Source organism: Podarcis pityusensis (genome assembly GCF_964106645.2).
Source record: "Podarcis pityusensis genome assembly, chromosome: 14".
Classification (NCBI taxonomy): domain Eukaryota; kingdom Metazoa; phylum Chordata; class Lepidosauria; order Squamata; family Lacertidae; genus Podarcis; species Podarcis pityusensis.
In genome coordinates, this window is record NC_138039.1 from 8367345 (window position 1) to 8394303 (window position 26959).

At 45.7% G+C, this 26959-nt stretch overlaps 1 protein-coding gene across 3 annotated transcripts in view; it reads right to left on the reverse strand.

Annotated features, from left to right (window-relative positions):
• Positions 1–6683: 6683 nt before the first annotated feature.
• GRIN2A (glutamate ionotropic receptor NMDA type subunit 2A) overlaps positions 6684–26959 on the reverse strand; it is a 210553-nt gene continuing 190277 nt past the window's right edge. The window contains exons 13-16 of one of the 3 annotated variants that reach the window (XR_013979424.1): positions 23178–23416; positions 17157–18603; positions 9208–15507; positions 6684–9171 (exon numbers count right to left, since the gene is read on the reverse strand). Coding sequence is in view for 2 of the 3 variants with exons in the window: in XM_080980935.1 (XP_080837061.1) it covers positions 16813–18603; positions 23178–23416 (2030 nt within the window). In the remaining variant the exon portion in view is untranslated. The other 2 variants (XM_080980936.1, XM_080980935.1) reach the window with 2 other exon arrangements.

Below are 26959 nucleotides of genomic sequence, written 5' to 3' on the forward strand. Positions count from 1 at the left end.
CCAGATTTGCCTATCTTTGGGATGGAGAAAGAGATGTGTGTAGGGTTGGAGAAAGGTGTATGTTTGACATCTGTAAGCCCTGAGGCTTAGCTACAAAGCGAGACAGCAAGAGTACATGTTTACATGCTTAATGTGGTCTGCTGGGATCTCAAACTAGGGACTTTGGCTGTGGTACCTAGCATGCCTGTCCTTGGATAACTATAGAGAACTGAAGGCAGATGGAACTGCTGGCTGGCTGCTCCACCACCGCAGATGGTCAGAAGGTGGCACGACGCTTCAAACACAGCAGGGACACAAAGAGTAAACAGGGCCCTATCAGACTTTATAAAGCTTTGCTGATTAGCCTGGCTCCCGGGAAGGAACTATTGGGACTGCCTGCTTGGACCAGCCATCTCCACGCCACTCCCCACCCCATGCGCTAACAGATGGCAACTTAGAGCAGGTGTAGTCAATGTGTGTTTTTGGATTCCCAACTCTTACAGCCCCAGTCCTCAGGGATCACAGGAGCTGGTGTCCAGCAATATCTGGAAGACCACAGGTTCCGCAGTCCCAGAACAGGGGATCAAGAATTAAAAGGACAGAAGAGCATCTCTTTTGTGTCAGGCCAATGGTCCATCTAGTCCAATGCCCTGTTTTTCACTGTGACCAACCAGATGCCCAAATGGGAAGTTCACAACCAGGAGATGAAGGCAAGTCCTTTTTTTGACTGATGCGTCCCTGCATTCGCCTTTTTTTTTTTTTATTCTTTTCATTTATTCAATTTATATCCTGCTCTTGTTCCCAAAGGAGCCCAGGGCAGAAACTGCACAATGATCTAACATGTTAAGACATCTTTTTTGTATATAAAAAAACTATTCAAATACAAATAATTCTAGGTGAAACTTGCCAAATTCCGTGAACAATATTGGACTCAGTTATGTTTCTGTAGGGGAGGGTTAACGTAAGTAGCTAAGAAGAGCCCAGCTACTATTCAGGCCAATGATTCATATATTCCAGCATCTTTTTTCTCACTGTGGCCAAAACGATGCCTATGAGAAGTTTGCAAGAAGGAGCTGAACAGAACAATGTTCTCCCCACCTGTGAGTCTTAACAAGCAAGGGATGCTGGTCCATTTTGGTGAGTGACCTCAGCCAGCCCTCACCTACCTGCCTTCTTATTTACCACCAGCCAAGGGGGTGGTTGCCCCTTGTAGAACTTAGCAAGGAGGAGGATGGGGGCAAAGCTCGGCCTGTCATTGGTTTTGGTGCCATCTACAGTTGGTCCCTCTGCGTTTTACACCACTCTTCCATTTTCCCATCTACCTCTTGTTTTCTTTTCTTTACATTTGCCCTCCATAACAAAGGGCTGGAGTAGTTTATTCTCCAGTTTGAGGTTGTGTCGGGGCACCAGGCTCTTTCCCATGGTACTCCACAGTCCACTCCAGAATTTCCTCTTCCTCACCCGCCACACTACCAACATTAGCGCTCTGATGTCAGTTGTCAAGAATTGTGGGATATGCCACCTTGAAGTGGGTGAGGAATCGAGCACCACATCTCTCTCCCTCTCTCCAAGAGTGGAGATCACTCACTCATTGCCTTTGCAGAGGGAAACCCAATGTTTTCCATGGCAACCAAATGGAATTCCCTCCCAGGGGCCAGAGGATTACAGGATATAACACTTGTTTGGATAGAGAACTAATGAAACCCATTGTGTTTTTCTTTATTCTTCCTTTTTACAGCATGACTCCAAGCCGTTTTTTATATACATTCTCTGACTTTTGTATACTTTTTCTATCAGTATTATTTATTTGGTAACAAATGCTTAACAGCTTGCAGTGTCTAAAACAATTCTTCCGGAGAGGGGGCAGAATATGGTGATAGTTTACATATCTCTGCTAATTTTCTTTCTTTCTCATCTATTCTACCCTCCCAAATTAGCAGTTTACAGTGGAGACTTTTGCATTCTCTTAACACTGACAATGATTTAGAAATCTTGGGAGTGAGTTCCATTCCTCATGATGGGACTTCTCTTCCGAGCAAACATTTGATTGATGTTTTTTCTTGTTTATGACATTTATCAAGCCAGCCAGAGAACATCAAGTTATCTGGGTAGCTTACAATAAATAAGGATAAAGTCAATTTAAGTACAAAATGGGACATGAAACCATAAAATCAAAAGCAGCATGAATGTGTAGAAGATTGCACGGCAAGTAACTTTAAAACAACAACACATTTCCCTTACAAAGACCTCAGATTTTAAAATTTGAGTTTTATTAGGTTTGCCAGATGAGGAGCATACTGGACCCTGAGATTTCAGGGGCCAGACCTGAAACCCAGGAGCAGGCCCTGGTGATGTCATCAGATGGGCCCTGGAGATGGAGGTTAATTGGGAAAGGGGAGCTGAAGAAAGCAGATGCCCCCCAGAGTGTCTGCCAGGCTGAAGTTTGCAAGCTGCATGCTCAATCTTCTTAATTCTTTCTCATTAAAAAAATTAATTCAATCGCCTGGCAATTCAAGCCCTCCACCGGCCACCTGGAGGGGGCCAAGCAGACCTGGAGACTTCAAGTCAGACTTGGAGGTCTGGCAATCTAAACTTCAACTATCAAAACTATTCAGTGGCTGGATGTATATGCTGCCAATTCCTGATCAAGTAACCATTCATTTTATCGTTTCATCCTCCAAATTATAACTATTACATTTTTTACCAGCCACCTTGAGATTTAGATATTTCTTCCCTCTTCCAATACACTTGGCAGAGAACCTTTCATTAAGGATTCATGGAGAATATCCGGAGGAGGAAGGAAAGGAAGCCCTCAGAAAAATGAAAGTTCTCTCTCTCCACAGATCATTCCCTCTTATGTCTGCTACAATGAGGGCCGCACAAAAAGGATTCTGGAGATTTGCTGTCTTGTATCCACAGTTAGGGTTTTGAAAATGCTTGGCCAAGATTGCACAATGCTTTTCTCCAGGCAGGGCATGAAAGGAAGTGAGTGCGCATAGCTTTCCCTAGCCCACCCAGTACTCCACCCCTGGGAGTACAGAAAGAATAGGCTATATCCCAGTGGGAGAACATCTGCTTCGCATGCAGAAGGCCTCGGGTTCATTTCTCCCCAAGGAACTGCCTCACCCCATATATTGCTGCTCAGATATGGTACTCCTCAGATGAGGAATTCCTGAGAGTACTACGTGCCATAGTGGGGGTTCTGAGCTCTCCACAAAATGCCTGAGACAAAGCAATTCCCCATTTCTGATCTAACGAAGGCTGCACTCATGTGGCAGTTAATTCCATTTCCCCGATGTTTCCCTAACTGCTAATTTCCACATTATATTTGAGTTTTCACACAACATAAAAGCCGCTTCTAGAAAGTGAGAGCTGGACCATAAAGAAGGCTGATCGCCGAAGAATTGGTGCTTTTGAATTATGGTGCTGGAGGAGACTCTTGAGAGTCCCATGGACTGCAAGAAGATCAAACCTCTCCATTCTGAAGGAAATCAGCCCTGAGTGCTCACTGGAAGGACAGATCCTGAAGCTGAGGCTCCAAGACTTTGGCCATCTCATGAGAGGAGAAGACTCCCTGGAAAAGACCCTGATGTTGGGAAAGATGGAGGGCACAAGGAGAAGGGGACGACAGAGGACGAGATGGTTGGACAGTGTTCTTGAAGCTACCAGCATGAGTTTGACCAAACTGTGGGAGGCAGTGGAAGACAGGAGTGCCTGGCATGCTCTGGTCCATGGGGTCACGAAGAGTCGGGCACGACTAAACGACAAAACAACAACAACAAATAGTGCATGTTTAGCTCTGGTTTCTGTGTTATTTGATTTTTTGGGAGGGTGTGTGGAATTGCAGCTCCCTTAACCCAGAAAACTGTGGGAGCAAAGTGATGAAATTTGGGGCAGTATTGTGGCATGGCATGGCAAGTAATAAACCAGAATGATGTGTACACAGTCCAGCACAAATGCGCCACTAATGTACCATGATTGTGTCAATGGCTGCATTCACACAACAGTTTGTTCCAGTGGTTCCCAATTAGCTAATTACAGAGGACTCCCCTGTTTTTCAAAATCCAAGCTACGGACCCTCCACTATTATAACTCTGTGGTAGCTACCACTGCAAAGCATTTTTTGGAACAAAACGTAGCACAACCCCGAATAAGCAAAGGGTTTTTAGGTATACTAAAAAACAGACTAGGGCTGAGCGCTATCTGGCTTTCAACATTGTGATATATCAGCAGCTAAACACCGTGATATTCCGATATATCGCAATGTCTGAAATTGAAGATCAGGCGTGGGGGTGAGGGAAGGAGCAGCCACAGAGATAGGGTGGGTGGGGATAGGGGGGTGCTTCAAGTCACCATCAGTGGTGGCAGCCAGCAAAGATGCAGTCCACCATGACTGCTGCTGCTTTCCTGCTGGCTGAGAAAAGCTGCTCTGCCTCAGTGCCAGGGGTAGGTAGGGGAAGGGATGCAGGTGGCGCTGTGGTCTAAACCACTGAGCCTCTTGGGCTTGCAGTTCGGAACATTGACAGTTTGAATCCCTGTGACGGGGTGAGCTCCTGTTGCTCTGTCCCAGCTCCTGCCAACCTAGCAGTTTGAAAGCACACCAGTGCAAGTAGATAAATAGGTGGCGGGAAGGTAAACGACATTTCTGTGTGCTCTGGCTCTCGTCATGGTGTCCCGTTGCACCAGAAGCAGTTTAGTCTTGCTGACCACATGATCCGAAAAGCTATCTGTGGACAAACACCGGCTCCCTCGGCCTGAAGTGAGATGAGTACTGCAACCCCATAGTCACCTTTGACTGGATTTAACCATCCAGGGGTCCTTTACCTTTTTACTCTAGTGCCGTAGTGCCTTGAAGTGAGGGCGATCAGTTGCCCTGTTCTTTGTCAGCATGAGGGGAAGGAAGCACCTCACTAATGGCTGTCCTGTTTTCCCTCAGCATGAGAAAAGGCAATGCAGACCAACGGTGTTATCGGCCAAGATCATCGTACGATTTCGGTGGTCCCTTGAAATTGGTGGCCCTGCTCTCCCTCATGTGAGAAGCAATATATTGCTGCGTATTGCCAGGTCAAAATCATTATTGTGGTGTGATTTCAAAACCAATTTTGGCCAATACATTGAAAAATTACAGTGCTAAAACCGACCATAAAATTCATGATACAGTCGTACCTTGGGTCTCAAATGGAATCTGTTCTGGAAGTCCGTTCGACTTCCAAAATCCAAGGCACAGCTTCCGATTGACTGCAGGAGCTTCCTGCACTCAATTGGAAGCCACGGAAGCCATGTTGGATGTGCGGCTTCCCAAAAACATGCACATACCAGAACACTCACTTCCAGGTTTGCAGCGTTCGGGAACCAAAACGTTTGAGTCACAAGGCGTTCAAGAACGGAGGTATGACTGCATTGCCATGCAAAAATGACCAAAAAAAAAGAAAAACAGAGTTGGGGGGAGGCAAGGCATGGGGCTGCAGACCCCCTGGGTGCATTCTGTGGACCTCTATCTGGGAGCCACTTGTTTATTCTGCTTCCTGACATTTTCTGTTAATTTCTGTGTTATATTTGAGCTTTCACACAATCTAAAAGCCGCTTCTGGGAGTCTAGTTGTGCTGGTCCCGGGGGGAGGCTACCGTGAGGCGTGGTCAGGGGCCTGGGTCGAGGGTCTGTAGACTGTCCTCCAAGGGCGGAGCGGGGTCCAAAGTGAGGAGCCGGGCAAGGACGGGAACTCTGGAAGAACAGGTCTGGGTGCTGGCCGAAACAGGTCTTCAACGACGTTGCTCCCGCAACCTGGGACTGGGCTGACTGGCCTTTATCTTCTCTGAGGCCAGGGGTGGTCCTGGCCCCCAGGTGACCCGCCTCTTCTGGCCTTAAGGCGAGCACTCCTCCTGGGAGAAACCAGTTCCCTCCGCCTCTCTGCCCTGAGCCTCTGCAGCTCAGGAGAGGCTGGAGGGTTACTGGACCCAGGGGGAGGCTCACCTTCCCCTGACAGGGCTGGGAGAGGCGCACCTGTAGGCAATGGGTCCTCAATCACCTCCGGAGCCAGAGTGGATTCACCTGGTGCCTGCTCCTGAGGATCCGGCACAGGTGCAGGTGCTTCAGATGCAAGGCCCTGCCCCAGCTCAGCCGGCCCTGGAGGCGGGGACTCCTGTGCAGGCCGGCATTCCTCCGGTTCAGCCTCTGAATCGGATTCCCAGGCCATCACACTAGTGGAATCTAGTGGAAATTCAGCACTAGAAATGCTAATTGCTTTTAAAAACAAAAAACAAAAAAACCTTCTTTGCAATCTCATTAGCCCAGAAAATTGTGGGAGCAAAGTGACAAAATTTGGGGAGCTGTACTGGTTCTTTCCTGCTGTTTTCATGGGGGAATCAGGGGTGTGGGGAGACAGCACACACGTGTGAAAATGTTGAGGGCATAGCGATGTTCTCCATTGGCATTGGTTGTTGTGTCACATCACAGCCACCAGTACGAATGAAATTTAGCACAACATGGTGGCATATCAGTCAAAAAGCCACAGTTCCATGATACAAGCTACTGCGGCGTGAAAGAAACATCAGGATATGAGAAAGAGGCACCGGCATTATAATAGAAAAAATTAAGGCAATATTCCCCACATCTGGTTGCACCCAAAGAACACATTTTGAAAATCACTATACTAATGAACAGAGGGAAGCAAAATGACGGAGGTTTTCTTTTTTCCCATTTTCATATCAATTGGCAGAAATTATCTTTATTAGAAAAATGAAATTTTCATGTATTTACATTTTGTACATCTTGTTATACTTGGCACATGTGTTTTCTCTCACAGGTATATACATTTCAATATACGCAAACATTCACGTCTTCCCCGCTCTCTTCCTATCTTCCATCTCTCTCTCTCTCTCTCTCTTTCTCTCTTTCTTTCCCCCCTCCTACATATTTAACAAAAATGAAAAATACAATACACCTTGAAGACAACCATGTTCATTATATACTCTCCCCACCCCCCTTTTCTATCATCAAAAGTTTGAAGCAAACATTTGTGGGTTTTTGTTTTGTTTTTTTGTAGATATGTCTGAAAAATATTATTTATACAGTATTAGCACTTAAGTCATGCATTTGGATTTAAATATGCTGGAGGGGTAAACGACTGTTTAGACAGAACAGGTCAACAGAGAAACAAACAAACAAATGGGGAAAAAAGATTCCTGGATCACAAATTACTTGCATCCCACTGTGTTATCAGGACATCATATCCAACTACCAGTTTTAAAGAAGTCTCTAAGAGTGTGTATGGACGTAACTTGTGTATTTGGTGACTCTTGAGTGTGTATGTGCACGTCTTAAAATTGTTGAGCTTGGTTTTTCAATGATTCAAAACCTTGAGTCTTCTCGATGAACATCCCAGTGCTCCATTTCTGATGGTGCGTTCACACAATACAGGTTCGGTTACTTGACAAAGCTAGTGCTGTTTTGACTTCCACTGGTGAACCCCCATCACAAATGGACAGCTGCGTTCAGAACCTCCATATCCACTTGCTCTGCTCAACAGAGATCTATTAAGGGCCTCTTCATACATTAAGATTTTTAATATATATATATGGGGGTGGTTTGACACCCATGGCTGCAATCCTATCACCACAGGGAGGGAATCTAAAGGGGCCAAGGATAAACCATGTCAGAGCCCTTCTCCTTGCTACTGTGGCCATAAGATGTTGGGGCCAAGGAGACCAATTCTGAGGTGATTTGAGGATGTTCAGGGGGGAATCAGGAAAAAGCACAGATCTGAGAGATCCACAACCTTCTCAACACCCGGGGGGGGGGGGACCCAAACTAGGCGTATAGGGCAGCTGAGGAGTTGGTCTAAATCTTTCCCACAGGAGGAAAATGAGGGGTGCAGAGAAAAACCATAGGAGCACAAAAGCACTTCTCTGACCCCATGTCTGCCCTCCAATGAAAGTCTGGAAAAGCTTTGGCTATGGTGATTAACCCACCTTCAGATCTGCACGACGACAGAAGGACAGTGAAGGCTAAGCTCTGTTTTAAAAGTTACAGCTCCATGGGGTGGGAGGAATTGTGATGTGAATGAGGCAAGCAGGTGCTTGAAAAGTTGGATCTCATGCAGGAATGCTCATGGGGAGAAAAAGATTTACAGAAGCTGCTGCTGTATAACCTCCCCCCACAAAAGCCCCATATCCATACACAAAGCTGACAGCTATTAATGTCCTGTTTTCTTATCTTCAAAACAAACAAAAAATGCAATCACTCTTGAAAATACAATGCATCATTACTGCATCCAACACTGTATGTATACATCACAGTTGGGACATAGCCACACTTAACTCTCATCTGCACTTTCCAGGCATGGTCCATGTTTTCAAGCTCCATGAGTGAGCACCCTTTATTCGCTCTGGAGTTGTCCCCATGAAAACCTGCTCTTTAAAGTTCAATCGGAGCAAACAGCACTCGGTGGAAAATCCAAATTGCTGTTTGCTCCAATTGAGCGCTAAAGAGCATGTCTTCATAGGGAAAGTACGCTTGGATAAGTCTTTGCAGGGAAAGAGTGTTTGGGCATGGAGCTTTAAAATGAAGACCTCTGGAAAGAGTGGGGGGAAGCTAACTGAGATAAGCCCTCAGTGCAGCAGGCATTGTAAGAAAGCTTAAACCACGGCAACCCCAGTGGGTCCTATTATGCATGTTGGAGGAAGCCATCTTATTAATAAATGTGTAAATTCAGCAGAACACATCCTGGAAGACCCGTTTAGAGCCACAAGGAGATGACCTCATGTCAATGCTCTGTGCATTAAGAGTATAAATTGTAATCACATACGGTATGATACGTTGGCGTCTGAATGTATAGCTTGCAAGGAAATACAAAAATGGGGGAGCTGACTGGCAGCTCTTCATGATTTGATTTCCTCATGGCACTGTGCAACTTGCATTTGCAATTTGGCAAGCACCAGCTTCTGTGTACAGTCATGATGACTTATATTTTTATCTTTTTTATTGAAATAAAATCAAGCTTTTAACGCATTTGCACATGTCTGAGAAGCAATGCATTTATATTGGAAGACCTTGTATGCAAATGGATTTATGTTAATCTTATCTGGGAAGGTGTCCTCCCCTTTTTCCATTTTTTGTGTCCATATTTACAGTGCAATCTACAGGTATCTGCACTAGATCTAGACAAAACAGTCAACTTCAGTTTCTCTTTCTTTCCTATCTTAAATTCAGTTCACCCCATTTTAAAATAACTCATCTGCATTTTTAGTGGACATTTCTCCTCCTATGTATGATTTGGCATGCATTTTTGCCTAAAGGGTTCCTGCCCACCCCAGTAATCTTTAGAGGGATCCTGATTTTCTGGGGTTAATCCACCAGTAAATGCTGCTCACTTCAGTGGCGTTAATGCCAAAGAAACCCATGGTAGATTGTGCCCAAAGCAATATTGGCAGCAATGTCACTGCAGAGCGTCGTGAAGGTTCTAGAGACTTGATCTAGGCATACTTGCATGCTTTCAGCTCTATACCCTGCCCTGATCTCCCTCCTTTCCTCTTTTGGATGAAAACTGAGTCAAATCTCTCCCATCCCAACTACCATCAAGCTATAGCCAATGCTTATACTGGCCACAACCACAATAGCTGAGCTGGAGGTGCAATTCTGCCTCCCATTTTTGTTGGGGCTTTTGCAGGAGATCAAATCAGTGGGCTTTGTGCCCGTTGGATAGTATAAAAGGTGGGCACTATTAGCAATTTCGCTTTGCCCATGGAACAGTCAAGAGTAAAGCATGGTTGATTTATCTGGATCTAACTATTGAATGAATTCTTTGGCTTACAAGCATATAAGTTCTGCATCGAATTGCTAGAGCATGTGAGCTTCTGGGATCGAAACAGGCACAAACTGGTACAAAATCCTGGCAAAACATGACACCCAACATCATCATTGGTTTGGGAATCGTCTCTTGACTGGTCACCATCCGATGGGGTGAAAAACCACATTAGGGGTGTTCACACATTACATTGGAACCTTGTACTTGTGTATTCAAAGAATGCAGCTATACACTCATGCCATTATTCACATGTAATGTTCAGCAAGCATACACAACAGTTGTGCATCCCAAATCCACAAGTGAGCACTTTTTCATGCAAACACCTGTGTATGGTGTAATGTGTGAACACACCTATTCAGGTTTTGTACATTAGAAAAGAACTGGTTTCTGGGATGTGCATGTTCTTTTCAAGACAATGGCATCTCACCAACAAGAAGCATTGGGAAGAGTAGGAAAGTAACTTGTGAAGCTAGACTTCTAGTTGGAGGTGATCCACTCACCTCCACCAGATCCTCACCACCCACAGCATCTAAGCACAACCCTTATGGAAGGACTACCTGTTCATCCATATGGGAGATTTTAGGAATCGTGGCCAACAGTCATAAGCACAACCCAAAACTCCTGCACCATATTTGAGATCTCCCCCATCCCCACATTAGGTTTGGCTGTCCACATTGAATGGTTTTTGTTCTACAGCACCAAACATCCACATGGGCCAGACTGCTATTTAAAAATCAGGCTGGCGTTTCCAGTGCAAAATGCAGACTAAGAATCACACTTTTAAAAGCTCATCTGGATACCCATTTTTCTATATATATATATATTTTAAAAAAGCTGTAAACACTCGTATTTAAAACTGCAGTAAGGTTCCATATCAAAATCTACAGTTTCGCATAGTGCAATTTCCTTATATCAGCCGCATATATATATAATAAATGTTAAATAAATAGCAGCACAGAGTTGCCTTCTGGAGGCCTGGTTTTCTTATGAAGCCATGGGTGTAGTTTGCTACAACCTACAGAACGCCAAGTTTCCATTAGAGTTGATCAACTCTAGTTGGCCAACCCACTTGGGAGAAGACGCCTGCATGTCTATTACCTGCTGCTTTTGCCTAGGCAAGCAAGACCAGCCAATGGTGGAAACAAATGAGAAACGGCTTATTTCAAGAAGGAAACCTCAACAGTTGAGGGCAGTGGGTAGATGTGGGGCAGTGACCAGCAATGGTTGGTCCACTTTTCTCTCCTCCCAAAGAAGAGACCATTCTGAACAGTGATGGATGCAACTCTGACTACCAGCAGCTGAGGGTTCCAACCCATGTTTCAGAAAGAGCACATGAACCATCACCTCCTATGCTTTTGGCCGAAAGCGACTCCTATTTAAAATGTGAAATCAGCTTCAGTACAAGAAGCAAGGATCTCAATGGAGGGGCGATGTTTTCAAGCAACAGGTCTCCTCTGCTCTCAAGAGACATCATAACCTGCTTTTGAAATGCTTCCAGTGTTCAAATGTGCTTTGACTTGCAGTGCCCCACCTGCTTACTCCTAAGCACACGGCCAGGTATCGCAGTTTAATTGAATTGCAGACCAGCTTTCCCAGATGCTACTCAATTGCATCATCACTGACCATCAGCCATGCTGGCTGGGGCTGATGGGAATTGTAGTCTCAAGTATCTGGAGAGCATCAGGTTGGAGAAAGCTATTGTAGGTGGCATGTGCATATCGTGGGGTTGGGGTGATTTCAGAATAAATGCCTTGACAGTCACTGCCTTGGAAATAGGGGAATTGCCAAATAGCATTCGGAGTGGGAGAAAAGTGTCCAATTTTCTCCTTGATAAGCAGGTTTCCTGAGGAAAGAAGTTCTCAAACTAAGGTCCATAGACCACCAGTGGTCCATGGCATGCCCCCATTAAATATTCCTGTTGCTTTTTTATTGCTTCTTTTATTTCATATTTTAATTGCATTGCAAGCTGCAGTCTGTGGAATGCAGACTGCAACACAATCCAACACCATGAGAAATAAAAGGAATAAAAATATATATAGTTAACAATCACGCAGCGCTGAGCACAGCCCACTGCAATTGCTACAACAAGCAGAAAAATCATTACAACCCTCTGCAATTTCCAAGTGGTCAGTGGTGGGGAGGATTTGAGAACCCCACTGCCCTAGAATAACAGGTATTCTTCTAAAGCAACATTTTATACATGCTTACTTGGGAAGAAACCTACAGAAGTAAGCCATGCTTATGTCCCAGTAAGCATAAATGGGACAGGGCCATACTTGTCCTCATTTTCTACACTTTTAAACTGAAGCTTTGTAACATTTTAAAGCAGCAATGGGGAAACCGAGGCTCTCCAGCACTTGCTAGGCTACAACTTCCTTCATCCTTGACAGCTGGCTATGGCTGATGGGAGCTTTAGTCCAGGAACACAGGTATCTCAGCCCTGTTCTAATGAAAGAACTTGCAAAGTACTTCCCTGCACATTCCACAATCAAGAGAGTCCAACCTTCTTTTCTTCCCAGGTTGGACAGCAACATTGTCTACATCAAGTTTTCTCCACCTGGTGACCCCTAGATGGTTTGGACTACAACTCCCATCAGTTGATGGGACTCGTGATCGCAAACAAGTGGAGGTTGCCACATTGGGCAAAGCTGGTCTAAATATTACATTTGACACTCAGCAGGGCCATTTAATTTTAACCACCATCCGTCTCCACCCCATGTTGCGGCAGGATCATTAAACAGATGCTAAAACATATTAATTCAGGTCTGTGTTTCCCTTCTCTCCTTGGTTTGTTTTTTTCCTTAAAGTGACATGTATCCACATAGTGCACATTTTTTCATCATGGCATTGTGTGTGTATATATATCTATATATATGTTTGTGTGTGTGTGTGTGTGTGTGAAGTAACTCAGAAACCAAACCTGGAGTGTGTCCCTATTTCCTCCTCCCTACTCCAGTGTTATTTGACATGAGCATTGGGAGGTTGTTATCTCCCTAGCGTGTTCTGCAGCTACCTAATTTACACATGTCATGTGCATATATTGAGTATTTAAGATGGATCGGATTAAAGAAGTAAAAAAATAACAATGTTCCAACATACATACAAACATACATATACGGGAGTTCTAGAAGGAAAGCAAGTCACTACTGAGAAATGCTACACTTCCAGACTACAGTCAGACATTTGGTACTGCATTCCAGGTTGAGTCCATTCGACATATATGGCTGTTGGTGTCGTACATTAACAACTGCAGTTAACATTAACATATGGTTAATCAGAATGGGACCACTACTGGGTTGTAAACAAATGAGCAACGGTTATATTGGTGCCAGTGTTGTTGGGTTCTCTTTTTTTCTTTTTCTTTTTTCTTTTTGAACAATGTGAAGGAACAAGGCGAAGAGAGATACTATACAGCCCTGAGTTATCATCACCAACAAGGAAGAGACACATACTTGTGTACACATTTAGGTTTCAAGTTAGATTATGAGGTCTACAGCTTTACAGATGTAAGCTCCATACACCAAGACTTAGAAATATCTATGTTTCCAGCTGTGGAGATCTTCCAGCTGAGAAGTTGGACTGTGGAGTTTTCTACAAACCAATTTCATTACAAAACGAGTGTCTATGAAAGAGAATGAAAGCATTTGGACACCAACAGAAACCATCGTCTTACAAGTGCAATGAGTTGGGCCTATGTTTTTTTTTCTTCCCCTTCCCCGCATTATTATATATATATATTTGGCTTCACTCCCCAAATTGGTCTCTCCAGAATCTCCTCCCTGGACCTTATGGTGGATTTAGACAACGCAAGGCTGTTCTTGAAAAACACACAGATACAGATGCACCCTTGCAGTGATTGAGGGCCCCAGGCTGCAGCTGAAACTTCAACACACAACTTGCTGCATATGTAGCATGTTCCCATGATACGAAGAGCACCCCTAGGGTGTGTGTTTTTCATCTGATCTTCATGATTGTTTCTTACAAACATGATGGGTGATATTCATTAGTCATACTTAAGAACAGACCTATTTAAATCAATGGATTCAAGTAGCTCTACTTCAAGCATGACTTAGCTGGATATCCCCCAATGGATATAAAATAATACCCAACTCAGATTTCAAGTAGGTCAAGTTTGAGCATGGCAGTTGGATATCATCTGATGCATATAAGATGGTGCCCAACTCAAGAATGTGATTGTGTGTATGTTTCCCACAAACTGCCTGCGCTGCATTCGTAATGTCTGAATCCACCCTAAGCTGTCCCATAAGCAACGAGACTCCTTCAAGACTAAAGTGTTTTTGTTTGTTTGTTTGTTTTACAAATGTCAACAGTAAAGTGCTATCCTTTGAGGTCTGCTTTCCTTATGCAGCAATATCAATATTTTCACGGAATTTACGCTGGAGCAGAATTGTGTGGGTTGTTAACTAGATGGGCACAATCTCCCAGGAACTTCTCCTCCTGTGTCTGGGGCCACCAGGCACATTACTGTGACCAGAAAGAGGCCATTTAAAGTCTCTCCATGTGGTAGCTGTCTCCTGGTGGCAAGTTAATTGTGTGCAGAGGCCCGTCAACCTCAGGTGGGGACACCTTTTGCTCACATCTCCACGTGTTGCCATGGAACGGTTTTGAAACATCCTCAAAACAGGCTTACCAGCCCTACTGTCTAGGCCAGGGTTTCCCCACTCGGGTCTCCAGCTGTTTTTGGACTACAACTCCCATCATCCCTAGCTAGCAGGACAGGTGGTCAGGAATGATGGAAACTGTAGTCCAAAAAGCAGCTAAAGACCCAAGTTTGGGGGAACCCTGCTCTAGGCTCAGCCCTGGCACAGAGAAATGTCACAGTTGAACCTTTCCCTAGCACTCATCTCCACACCAGGAAAAGCATGGAGCACCTGCTAAATGCCTGGGAAAGGTAGGCGGGTGCAGGGCCTGTAAGAGAAGGAGGCAACCCTGTGTTGAGAATGGGGGCCATAACATCCTAGGGTCCCTTCGAACCCGGCAGTTCTATGATTCTATGTGAAACTGACCCCCAAGGACCATTAAAAAGAATGGGAGTTGTCCAAGGACATTGGACTTGGACTTTTGTGCTTGTTCAGTGTAGGGAGCAGCCAAGCAACTCTAACTTGGGAAAGATCAGGAGCTCAAACATCTGACATGTATTGTCCCCCACTGGTACACCCACCGGGACTGTTAGGGGAGACAAGACAGCTCAGCATGTGAGGCCACTTGGTTCCCCAGGCAGGTTGGAGTAGCTGGAACTCTTGCAAGCATAGACCTCAGTGCCCCTCTTCAGACTGGCAGAGAATCAAAGTCACCCTAAGGTCAGCCCCTTGGATAGCTCGGAGGTTGGAAGTTAAGAAGTCTCCAGGTTTGGTTAAGCCATAGAAATGCCAGGAGACTGTGTGGTCTTGTCTTTCTGTTCCTCGCCCAGCCTCCCAGCTCTCCCCAGACTTCGTCCCGGGTAAGGTCACGCCCACCACACCCCAGCCTGGCCTCGGCAGGGACTAGCGTGGTTTGTCTGTTCAGTCTTAGATGGGGAGACGGGGAAAGAAGCTCCCTGCCTTTCCTGGGAGAGGTTCCCACCCCTTCCTGGTTGCACCACCACATCGCCCAGCTTGGAGCTGCTATCTGAACGTGTGGGACCTCTATTAGCAATTATGAAACTTCCATTCCTTTCAATGGGGCTTGGCGGAGGAGAAGTCCTCTGTGGATTGCAGCCTTGGTCTCTGTAAGACAGACAAAGATGAACACAATATTGTTTCCATTCATGGGCCCTGAGGATGTATATATATATATTTATATATATGTATATATAGATAGATATATAGATATATATAGATATATAGATATAGATAGATATATAATTATTTTTTGCTTTTGTTTGACTGTGTTTAAAAACAAAGATGAAACTAAATCGTATAGATATAGCTATATATATATATATAGTTTTTCATTTTGTCTGTTTCTTAAAAAAAAGACTAACTCTAATCTCTTTGACAAGTCTTACCTTTGTCAGTGTACAAATGCATTCTTAACATTTTTTTTTCTTTGTTCTGTGTCAAAGTACATGCATACCATATTGCTTATTCTCTACTAAAAAATAAACGTCTGGGAGGACATAAATACGCCAGGTGGAAAGTGCGAGAAGGACTCAAGTCTGATGGACAAGGGGAAAAAGAACCATCCTAATATAAAAAATAACATAGTTGCCAACATATCCCAGCAGGATTCCAAAATGGACAGACCAGGAATGGTGCCCATTTCTGCCCAGGCTTGAACTGATCCCTAAGGGTGTATTTACATTGCAAGGTGGAAAGTGGGTTGATGGTTTCTCCCTCTTCCTAGGGGATGGTAGCCTTCCAAACAAAGCTGTGGGTTGCTAATATGGGCCACAGGCCCACTATGTAGGTAATTCGCTACAATACCATTTGAACAGTCACAGTGTCACCCCTTAAGGATTCTGGGAACTGTAGTTTGTTATTGGTGCCATGAGTTGCTTGGAGGCCCCTCGTTCCTTCAGAGACCTACAATGGCCAGAGTGGTTTAACAGTCGATCCCTCTTCCCAGGGAACAATCGTAGCTCTGCCAGGGGGGGTAGAGGGGGTTTCTTAACAACTCCCAGCACCCTTAACAGACTCCAGTTCCCAGGATTCTTTTGGGGGAGCCATGGCTGTTCAAAGTGGTAAAATAGTGCTTTAAATGTCTGGTGTGGGTGTAACCATGGGATCTGAGGCACTATCACCAAACTGCGGTTTCCCAGGATGCTCTGGGGAAAGACACTGCAGTCAAATAAAACAATATATGTTTGTAGTATAGATATGCCCTTGGAGGGATGGGGGTTTTTTTTCTATCGTTCTTCCTACTCCCTCTTCCCTTTCCTTTTTTCTTTTTGGTTCAACAGGCGAGATCAATCAATGGAAGGCATCGCAGACCCTCAGTTCCCGGAGGACTGCTAAGGAGCACCCCGTTTGGCTCTCGGATGCTGGCAACTATGTTTTTCCCTCTAGATAAAAATGTGAATGGAAAAAAAGCTAAACATCTGATTCAATGCTAGGCATCTTCTTATACACGCGTCTATTGCTGCAGGAATTTAAAACTCTTGGAGCTGAGTACACGCTATTCTTATTTGCAACATAAGGCATCCCATGCTCCGAAATGTACATCTCGTTGTGGACCCGGCCGTCTCTGGAACAGTACGAGGCGGTCGATTTTATCGACGACCTTGAGTAACTATCATTTCTCGCTTTTGTGGGCAAGGAGTGTTTATAAAGGCCCGCGGGGCTCCGCCCCAGAACCAAGTGCTGGTCGTCGTAATAAGAGTGCAGAAAAGGGTTCTCCGCGGAACGGTCGGAATACAGGGACTTGATCCTCTTACCGTCGTCCAAGGTGCGTGTGAAAAGCGGAGCCTTGCTGCTCAAGAGTTTGCTTTGGGGGGCGTTAAACAGGTTTGCATAAGGGCTGCCTTCCAGAAACTTCTCTTTGTCTTTCAGGCTGATGCTCCGGGCCGGCCTCCCAACGTCCACTTCCCTGGGCTTGTTGTCCAGAAGGTTGTCGAAAGAGTGTTGCCGGCTGATCCTCAGCCTGCTTTTCTTGGGGGGCTGGGTTTTGTTGTTCTGGACCCAGTCGTGCCGGTACACCTCTTCCTCCCGCTGGGCCGAGTTGCCGGTGTCCTGCAACATCTGGTCTTCGTCGATGTCGTACAGGTTCCCCATCCGCACGCAGGCGTCGCACTTGTAGGGCGAGCGGCTCAAATGGTGTCCAGCATAGCTGGGCAGACTGGAAAGGCAGCTTCTACAGTGGGTAGCATTCTGCCTGTAGTGGTCGTTGGCTTCGCCGAAGGTGGCGTTCTTATCTTTCGTGCTGTAGTGCTTCGGGTACAGCTTGTACTGGTCGTTGCTTGGAAGACTTTCCTCGTTCGGCAAAGGAGTCCTGTTACTCTGCTCCGACTTCCGGTAGTTGTCGTTGTGGTCCTGATAAACGTCGGAGAACTCCATTGTCTCCGGAAGGATAATGTTCTCGATATACTGGGGCGTGTCCAGGTGAAAGCCGCGCTCTTTATCTGCATCTATAATGTAAATTTTATCCCGAGGCAGAGACTTGTTTTTCAGATATGTCAGCTCGACTTCGCTACAGTCCTTTGGGTATTTCGCTACAGGCCGTTTTTTAACATTGTCCTTTGACTTGTGGTGCTTGTTGTTGTTTTCAGGCTCCATGTGGCAGGTGGCCCGGCTCGAGGTATCTGAAACGTCTGAGCGGATGATCTCTTCGGGGAGGTACCTTGGGCCTTTCAACGAATGCTGCCGGTTCTCATCAGAATCGTTTTCTCGCTGGAGAGAGCCCTGCCGCAGAGATTCTTGGCGCAAAGATTCGACCGATTTCCTCCACAGCTGTCTCGGGCGCGAGTTCCCTTTGGCTTCTGCCGCAACGGCGACTTCCACCGTGTTGGGATTGGATTCGTTCAGTGTGAGCGGGTGCTGCCCTTGGAAAACATAGTTGTTGAGGCTATCCTTGTGGCGGTTGCCCATGAATGTCTGTAGGTCGCCTATGTTGTCGCTGAAAATGTTCTCCTTTGGGGGAAAGGGCCTGTTGTTGTCAGAGAAGATCAAATTCCCCTTGTCCATCATCATGTCCATTATCAAGGACCCCCTGTGGATAAAATCGGCTGTTCTTTTGGGGGAGTTTATCCGGGAGGGGTTGATGTTGGTCATGTTTTTCGCCGACCGCAGGAGCTTCAACATATTCGTTTGAGAACTCGTCAGGGTGAAGTCGGGAGACTTCTTCTTTTCTTCTATGTGGACCCCATGGATGCAGCTGTAAATACCCTAAATGAGAAGCAACACAAAATGGATAAAGTTTCAAATCGACAACCCTTCAAATCAGGGGGTAGGGAGCCTCTAGCCTGTAGGTCAAATATGCCCCCCCCCCCCGGGCTCTCTGTCCCTCCCTCAGGACTATCCTCATGCAAAGTCCTCCTTGAATATTTTTTGCTGGCTAGAATGTGTCCTTGCTTGCCTGGATAGATGACTGAGATGGAGATATGTGCAAGTGTATTCTCCTTCTCCATGCATAGAGACACCACTGGTTTTTGCGTGGCTGGAATGTAGCCCGCTACGCAAAAGTCCAGAATCACACCTGTTGTTCTGACCACTTTTGCTTCTAACCCCTGGAAGGCTGCCCCACCCACTGAAACCCTTGGGCTTGAAAAGGTTCCCCACCCTTTCTTTGAGGGGAAGGACCATAGCTTAATAACAGAGCATCTGCTTTACATGCAAAAGGTTCCCATTTCAAATCCTGGTGTTTCCTGCTAGGGCTGGGAGAGACTCCCTACCTGAAACACTGGAGGGAGCTATTGCCAGTAAATATAAACAATAGTGAGCTAGGTGGACCACTGGCTTGGCTCAGTCTAAGACAGCATCCTATGTTCCTTGTTGCGTAGGTACAGACATTCTACACAGGTAGGTATTGATACCCTTGGGATTTCAGTTGCATAGCCTGGACAGCCTGCACCTTCATGCAAAACAGCAGCAAACTGTTGGATATCACGGGGATTGAAGCAGCAGCCCTGTGGGATTCAGTAGCAGTTTTCCGGCATCAGCAAAGATGCTGTTTGCATCACAAACCAGGGTTTGGAGACCTCAGAGAGCAATTGTGTGCCCCATCCTGCTCTGTGGGTGCAACTTGGCACTCTCTCTCACTCTCTCGCTCCCGGTCTCTCTCTCCTTCCAAAATGGAACAGAAGAGGAGCCTTGCTGGATCAGAACCAATGACCCACCTAGTCCAGCATCCTGTTCCCCACAGAGGCCAACCAGGTAACTGCAGGAAGCCCTCTGCGTGGCCTGCGCTCAACCTCCGCAACTCCTGAAACCTGCTGCTATGGCAGCAATGATCTGCCCCCCAGTATTTCAACCTTAGTAAAGGTAAAGGGACCCCTGGCCATTAGGCCCAGTCATGACTGACTCTGGGGTTGTAGCGCTCATCTCGCTTTATTGGCAGAGGGAGGCGGCGTAGAGCTTCCGGGTCACGTGGCCAGCATGACTAAGCCGCTTCTGGCGAACCAGAGCAGCGCACGCAAATGCTGTTTACCTTCCTACCGGAGTGGTACCTATTTATCTACTTGCACTTTGACATGTTTTCGAACTGCTAGGTTGGCAGGAGCAGGGACCGAGCAACGGGAGATCACCCCATCACAGGGATTTGAACCACCGACCTTCTGATCGGCAAGCCCTAGGCTCTGTGGTTTAACCCACAGCGCCACCCACGTCCCCTTCAACCTTAGTACCTAGCTGGAAACCAAAGGAGAAGATTGTTTTTACAGCTGGCAATAATTATAATACCATATCCGGAACAGGTTAGTGCAAGAATCCCATCCACCTGGGCCTTTTAAACGGGCATCAACTAAGGGATTGAGATTCAATTCAGACCACATTTCCATGCGAGCTTGCCTATTTTCACTTCCTGAAACAATAAGCCAGAGGTAGGGAACCTCAGACCTGAGGGGTGGATGTGGCCCTCCAAACCTCTCTATGTAGCCCTCAGGACTCTCCCCAAACCACCACCCCCATTGTTCCTGTCCTAATCCGCCTTGAGTATTTTTGCCTGGCTGGCCTGTGTCCTCCAACTCTGGTATCATTATCCTCTCTTGCATGCCTGGGTGGAGGACAGAGGAGGGTGGGAGAATCAATGTGCAGAAACCAGACAACTGTCCAAAAGAAATGTGCCCATTCACTGCTTTGCCCACTTTTGCCTCTGGCCCTGCCAGCGTTGGCATGTAGTACGTTGTCCAGAAAGGAATTTGGACCAGGGGGATGAAAAGGGTTTCCCCACATCTGCACTACACAAACCTGAAGTAATGGGAAACGGAGCGCGACAAGAGCTGGATGGCAGCCACGTTGGCTATCTCTGACGCATTGGGAACTGGACTCCAATGACATCTGAAGGCCAACCACATTGGCTACCTCTGATCTAATGGGAAATGGAATCCAACAACATCTGGAGGGCAACCACCTCGGCTGCTTCCTTGCCCCAGACTGGGGGGAATTAATGGAAGATGGACATGTCAACAGCTGTTAACCAGAACAGCCAAATAGAGTGTTTGTGTTCCAGAGGATTCTGAGTAGAGGAGATGCAGAGGAGAAGCCAATCAACCTTCCTGTCCACCAGCTTGTGAACATCTGGCTGAAGCTATAAACAGATTGCTGGACTGGATGGATCTTGGCTGGATCCAGCAAACCATTTTTATGGACAGCAAAGCAACTTGGGTATGCCAGTGTAGGCTGCATACTAACAGGTCCTGCAAGCCAGAAAGTGTGCAGGAAGATTTGTGCGTTTGAGCCAGGATACAATATTTTTGAGAAAACCCTAGTGCGATTCCACCCTCCCTCGCTCTCAATTGCGCGCTCTCTCTCTCTCACGCACAGAATTAGATATGAGCTCAGCGGTTCCATCCAACTATTTTCTGAACATTTTTGGCAAACACAGAATCAGAGTCAATTAACTAATTAAAACACACACACACACACCACTGTAAGTTGCCAGAGATTAAGGCTAAGCATGTTTACAGCTGTTTGTTTAAACAAATAGCTTATTTGGTAATTAAAATTTCACTTTTGATACTAGTTGCATTATTATTACTATTACAATTTTTCTTTTAAAAAAAATGGCTTCATCTCTCGTAGACAAATTACTTCGTGCAGAAGGCTAATTGCACTTCTTCAAGGAGAGCAATTAATGGGGGACACTTTGCCTGAGATGTTGTGCTTTGCCATTTAATGCTGCAAAATATAAGCTCAGGCAGATTTAATGTTTTGAGTTATGAAAGTAAAGGGTGAGGGACAGAGGTCACACAACTCTGCACCATGTGTGCGCGAAACTTTTGCATTACATCTTCTGTATGCTGATATATCTTTCCCCCCCCCCAAATGTATTTCTAGTTCCCTTTCTGTCCTGAAATTTTTCAGGCTTTGCTCCTTCCCAGAGGCATAGGAAGGTCAGGTGGTACCCAGTGTGGAAAATTTCTTGTCACCACCCCCCCCCCCCCCAGCATTGATTGATTATTTATTTATTTATTTGCCTGCAAAAGGAGAAGGCAAGGCAAGGCCTAATCTACTCAGCCTAGTCTCATTTTATTCACATAGGCCGACTTTCCAGGACCTGGGAAGCCCAGCGGAGGGTCAGGCAGTAGGGCGGTTCATAAAAAAAACCTTTTTTAAAAACAATTCTTGCTCCAAAGGTCTTATTTTACTAAACTAGGGATTATATAGCTATATCTGAAATTTCATGCATATCTTGACCCTGCTCCACTGAATTGAAATTTCAGCATTTGCAACATAGGGAAACGGCCAAGTAAACAGCTATTTTCATGGAGGAGGGTCAAGATATTATAGTCGTAAGATAAGACCTTTGGAGCAGGCATTTTTTTAAAAAAAAGTTTTTATGAACTACCCTAGTAGGGCAATAATTGTTCCTTGATAATTTGTCACCCCCCTCCATGGTGGCACCCAGGGCAACCCACCCCCCGCTCCCCCTTCCAATGCCCCTGCTCCTTTCACGAAAACAGGAAGTTGCCTTATACTAAGTCTGATTATTGGTCTATGTACATCAGTATTGCCTACACTGGCTGTCAGAGTAGGGTTTCAGACAAGAGCCTCTCCCAGTCCTGCCTGAAGATGCTGGAGATGGAACCTGGGATCTTCTGCAAGCCAGGGAGAAGTTCTACCACTGAGTTTCAGCTCCGTCCCTTGGAAAGTGGAACAATCTCTTCTCATGTACACTTCCTCATCGGCTGAATACCTGAGAGCTCTAGCTCCATTGCCGTTCTTTCACTGGACATAAGAAACAGAGAAGAGCTTGCTGGATCGGACCAGTGGCTCATATAGACCAGGTCTGTGTTCTCACAGGTGCTTATGGGAAGCCCAAAAGCAGGACCTGAGCACAGCAACCTTCTCCCCATCTGTGATTCCTAGCAGCTACCATTCCAAAGCACACTGTCACTGATGGTTGAGATAGAACACAGCCATCATGGGGATGCTGAGAATAATTCAGACGATACCTTCTTGATGGCTCAGTTGGTAGGGCATGATACTCTTAACCCCAGGGTTGTGGGTTTGAGCCCCAAACTGGGCAAAATGAGTCCTGCATTGCTGGAAGTTGTATTCAATTACCCTCGTGGTTCCTTCCAACTCTACAATTCTATGAACTATGACAGAGGAAGGATTCCTTCTTTGACAACACCAACTCTTTGGAACACCTTGGCCAGAAAGACCCACTAGATCACCTCCCTGTTCTCCTTCCATGAGCCATGGAAGACGTTCCTTCCTTTCTAATGCTCTTCCTGGTCTCTGATGTGAAGGCCTTACAGGTTAGCATAATACTAATTGAAACACACAGAGAAGCTTACCCTGCTGATGGAATAAAGCAGTCCTGGCCTGTCAGAGCAAACTCCAGTGAAGCAGAACCTCAGCTTCCAATAAAACAGGTGCTCCCAGATGAATGTGATGAGGCTGAGGGCCATGGCAGCAGCAAGCATGTAGAAGACACCTGCCATGTTGTCAATGTCCAGCTGGCTGCTCATGACCTCGTTCTTCTCATTGTGGCAAATGCCTGTTAGCCACAGAGTTTCCAGTTCCTCCATTTCACCTGGAAAATAGGAGAACAAAATAATAATGAGGTCCTAATGGTTAGGGTATGGAAATCCAAGAAGATCTCAGTGGTGAAAACCAGTGAGATGTTTCTATGCTGCATGGGCATCAGGGCTCAGCCCTGCCCAGACCTGAAATCAAAGGTCTCAGAGAAGGAGCAAGGTCGCTACCGGCAGCTCTCCACAATGCCAGTGCCTCTGAAGAGGCGTTGGAGATGGATATCCCTGTCCCAGGAATTGAGGTTCTCATGCCAGCTGCCTGGGTTCCTGGCTGGTTCTCAGTTTCCCTCCCCACAATCTCAGTCAAGGCCACAGGGGCAGAGTAGACAACAAGACACACAGGAGTGTCAGGGCCGCCTCAAGGACTGCCTCACCATGTACAAACTAGCCTGTGACTTCCATCAGAGACCTTTCTCCTTGTGCCCCATCTGAGGGAGATGTGGAGGGTGGCTACACAAGAACAGGTCTTATCAGTGGTGGCCCCCGATCTGTGGAATGTTCTCCCCACAGAGATGTGCCTGGCACCATCACTGACAGTCTGTAGGCACCAGACTAAGACCTTTTCCTTCAGTCAGGCCTTGACTAATTAAGTTACTTCTATTTTTTCATATATATTTTTTATTTAAAGATTTCAGTTATGCATTTTCCACATTTATACAATCCCCAGAAATAAAGCAATTGTCAACTTCCCTTCCTCCCTTTCCATGGTTCTTTTTAGTTTTCCATTGTTGCTCTATTCAAACATTCTCATTTTCCCCCTCCTTTGCATATTACCACAACATAAAATTATACTGTTGAATTTACGCTAATCCTGCTACTGTTTTCACTTGTTAGCAATTATTTTCCAGATACGCTGCAAACATTGTCCATTCCTCTTAAGTCAGTTCTAACGGCACTGAGTAGGACTCGTTTTTGATATATTATTGGATGAGCATTTCAGTCTTCATCATTTCGTGTGTGTTTTTTCCTGTTTTAAAACTGCTTCTATTGATTGTGTTTTATCTTGCTAAGTCTCTTTGAGGTGTCTCTTTTTTGTGTAAATAAATCATATTAAACATGCCCATAAACTGCACACGAGGCTACTCAGGAGAATGGGGAAGCCTTGGAAGCACCTCCCCAGAGTCTTATGGATCCAGGAAGAGATGGAGCTTCCAGCTCGTATCTTCTTTTTCTTTGGTGATCACTCGTAGCAGAGTAAGATTGTCTTCCATAAACACGGTTTTAAAAGTGAGTCCATAAATGACTGATCCACACATCCTTCCACAGTGGGTACATAGGTTTCCGGGCAGGAGTTGATCACGGTGATGGTTTGCCAAACGTGCCTTCCTCTTACCACATTTCTCCCTTGAGTCCTGAGTTCGAGCATCTTCAAAGCCCATGACACCTTTGGTAAAGGCTGTTCTCCAACTGGAGCGCTTGCAAGCCAGTGTTTCCCAGTTGTCAGTGTTTATACTACAAGCTCCCAGTCTGGGTTGCTGAAGCCACAGCTGCCTAATACAATGGAACTTCGGGTTGCGAACGTGATCCATGCGGGAGGCACGTTCGCAACCCACAGCATTCACAACCCGCAGCACCACGTCTGTGCACATGCATGACGTGATTTGGCACTTCTGCACATGTGCAAAGTGCAATTTAGCGTTTGTGCGCATGCACGGGTGCCGAAACCCGGATGTAATCCGTTCTAGTACTTCCAGGTTCAGCACGTCCGTAACCCGAAAATGCGCAACCCTCAGCGTTCGCAACCCAAGGTATGACTGTAGCTCCAAACTCCTACCTTCTTGGACTTGGGAAAGGGACAGTGTAGCATGTTATGTCCTGTTCCTAAAAGCAATATGGTGCTAGAAGGGGAATGTCCATGAGAAGTAAAATAAAATAAACTCACCAAGAACTTACTTCGGACATTCTGTAACTTCCTTTTTTGAAGTTTGTGCTATGTCTCTAGTTTTCATAAATGTTGGTGCCCATTCTACTTATTTTATGCTACTTTTATTTACTTTATTCCTTTTTAATATTCCTTTCAAAATTATTATCTTTATTCTTATTCTTCTTCACATCTGTAAATGTATCCTATGGGCTTCTAATCACAGTTTCCGAATGCTGATCTTTGATCATTAATAATAAAGATCTGATTTGATTTGATTTGATTAAAAAAACCCCCACCAAATCACACACTTCAGATTGGGGAAACTGAGAAACTGGAACAGAAAAATTTATTCAGTCCTATCTGTAGTATTGCTACACAATATTGGTGATTCCTGCCCAGCACTTCTGAGAGACAACCGTGAACATAACTCACTTCACTGGTATCTGCCTGTCCCTATTGATTTGTACTGGTGTGGAGCGGGGCAGAATGGAACTTCTTTCAGCCAGTTTGCAATGCTAATAAGAGAGAGGAATAATTATGCAATAAAGCAACATTGTGCATATACCAAAGCTAGTACAGTACTTTCGGTTCCCCTCATCCCCCCCCCAAAAAAAACCTTGATGGCTTTTTGTTGCTGTTTCTGTATAGCTGTTAAGAACTGCTGAGATAAGAAGACGTCTCCTTTTGTTACAAAGCTGATGTAATTAGAGAAGGGAAAGTGGCTATTCAAGGCAGGACAAAGAGTAAATCTCTCATGGCTTGTGGGGTTGTTGGGGGGAGGATTGTGGAGAGAGAAAATCACGATCCAGGAGAACTTTAAAAGAAATCGTTGAATAAGTCACTGCAAATCGCACCAGACTGATGCATTGCACATCACTCCCACCTAAATGCTTTCAGCTTCTGTGAATGCCGGAGGGCTTCCCATCTAAGGCGGTGAGGACTAAAGTTAAGAAGAGGAGACATCCTGAATGAAAGCAAAGTGGGGGTGGAGGGAGAGAGAAATGTCTTGCAGCTTTCTTAAAAAGAAATTAGCAAAATCATTAAGGATTCTCCCACCACCCACCTACCCACTTTCAAGGTGCCTTCTGGCCTCCGTGACTTTAAAAAAAATGTTTATTCTGTGCTTCAAATATTTCCTCTGCCGCCATAATATTAAAAAAAGAAAAAAATTCTGGAAAGATGGCTGAGTCAATCATGGGTCAATCGTAGCCGGTCAAGGGGTCCAACTTGGCCCACTAAGCCATTTCCCCCAGATCATGCCCACCCACCATTTAACTGATGTCACTGGTGATGGCAGCTGATGGGCTGGAAGACAGGGTTTAATCCTGCATCGGCTGTGCCGCCCTGTTTCCAGTAAAGGGACAGGATCACACAGCCTGGTGAGCCTTGCAGATGAAATACTGCTGCCTAGGATGGGAGAAAAGCAATGACAAACCTAGACAGCATCTTAAAAAGCAGAGACATCACCTTGCCAACAAAGGTCAGTATAGGTAAAGCTATGGTTTTCCCAGTAGTGATGTATGGAAGTGAGAGCTGGACTGCAAGAAGATCAAACTGATCCATTCTGAAGGAAATCAGCCCTGAGTGCTCACTGGAAGGGCAGATCGTGAAGCTGAGGCTCCAATACTTTGGCCACCTCATGAGAAGAGAAGACTCCCTGGAAAAGACCCTGATGTTG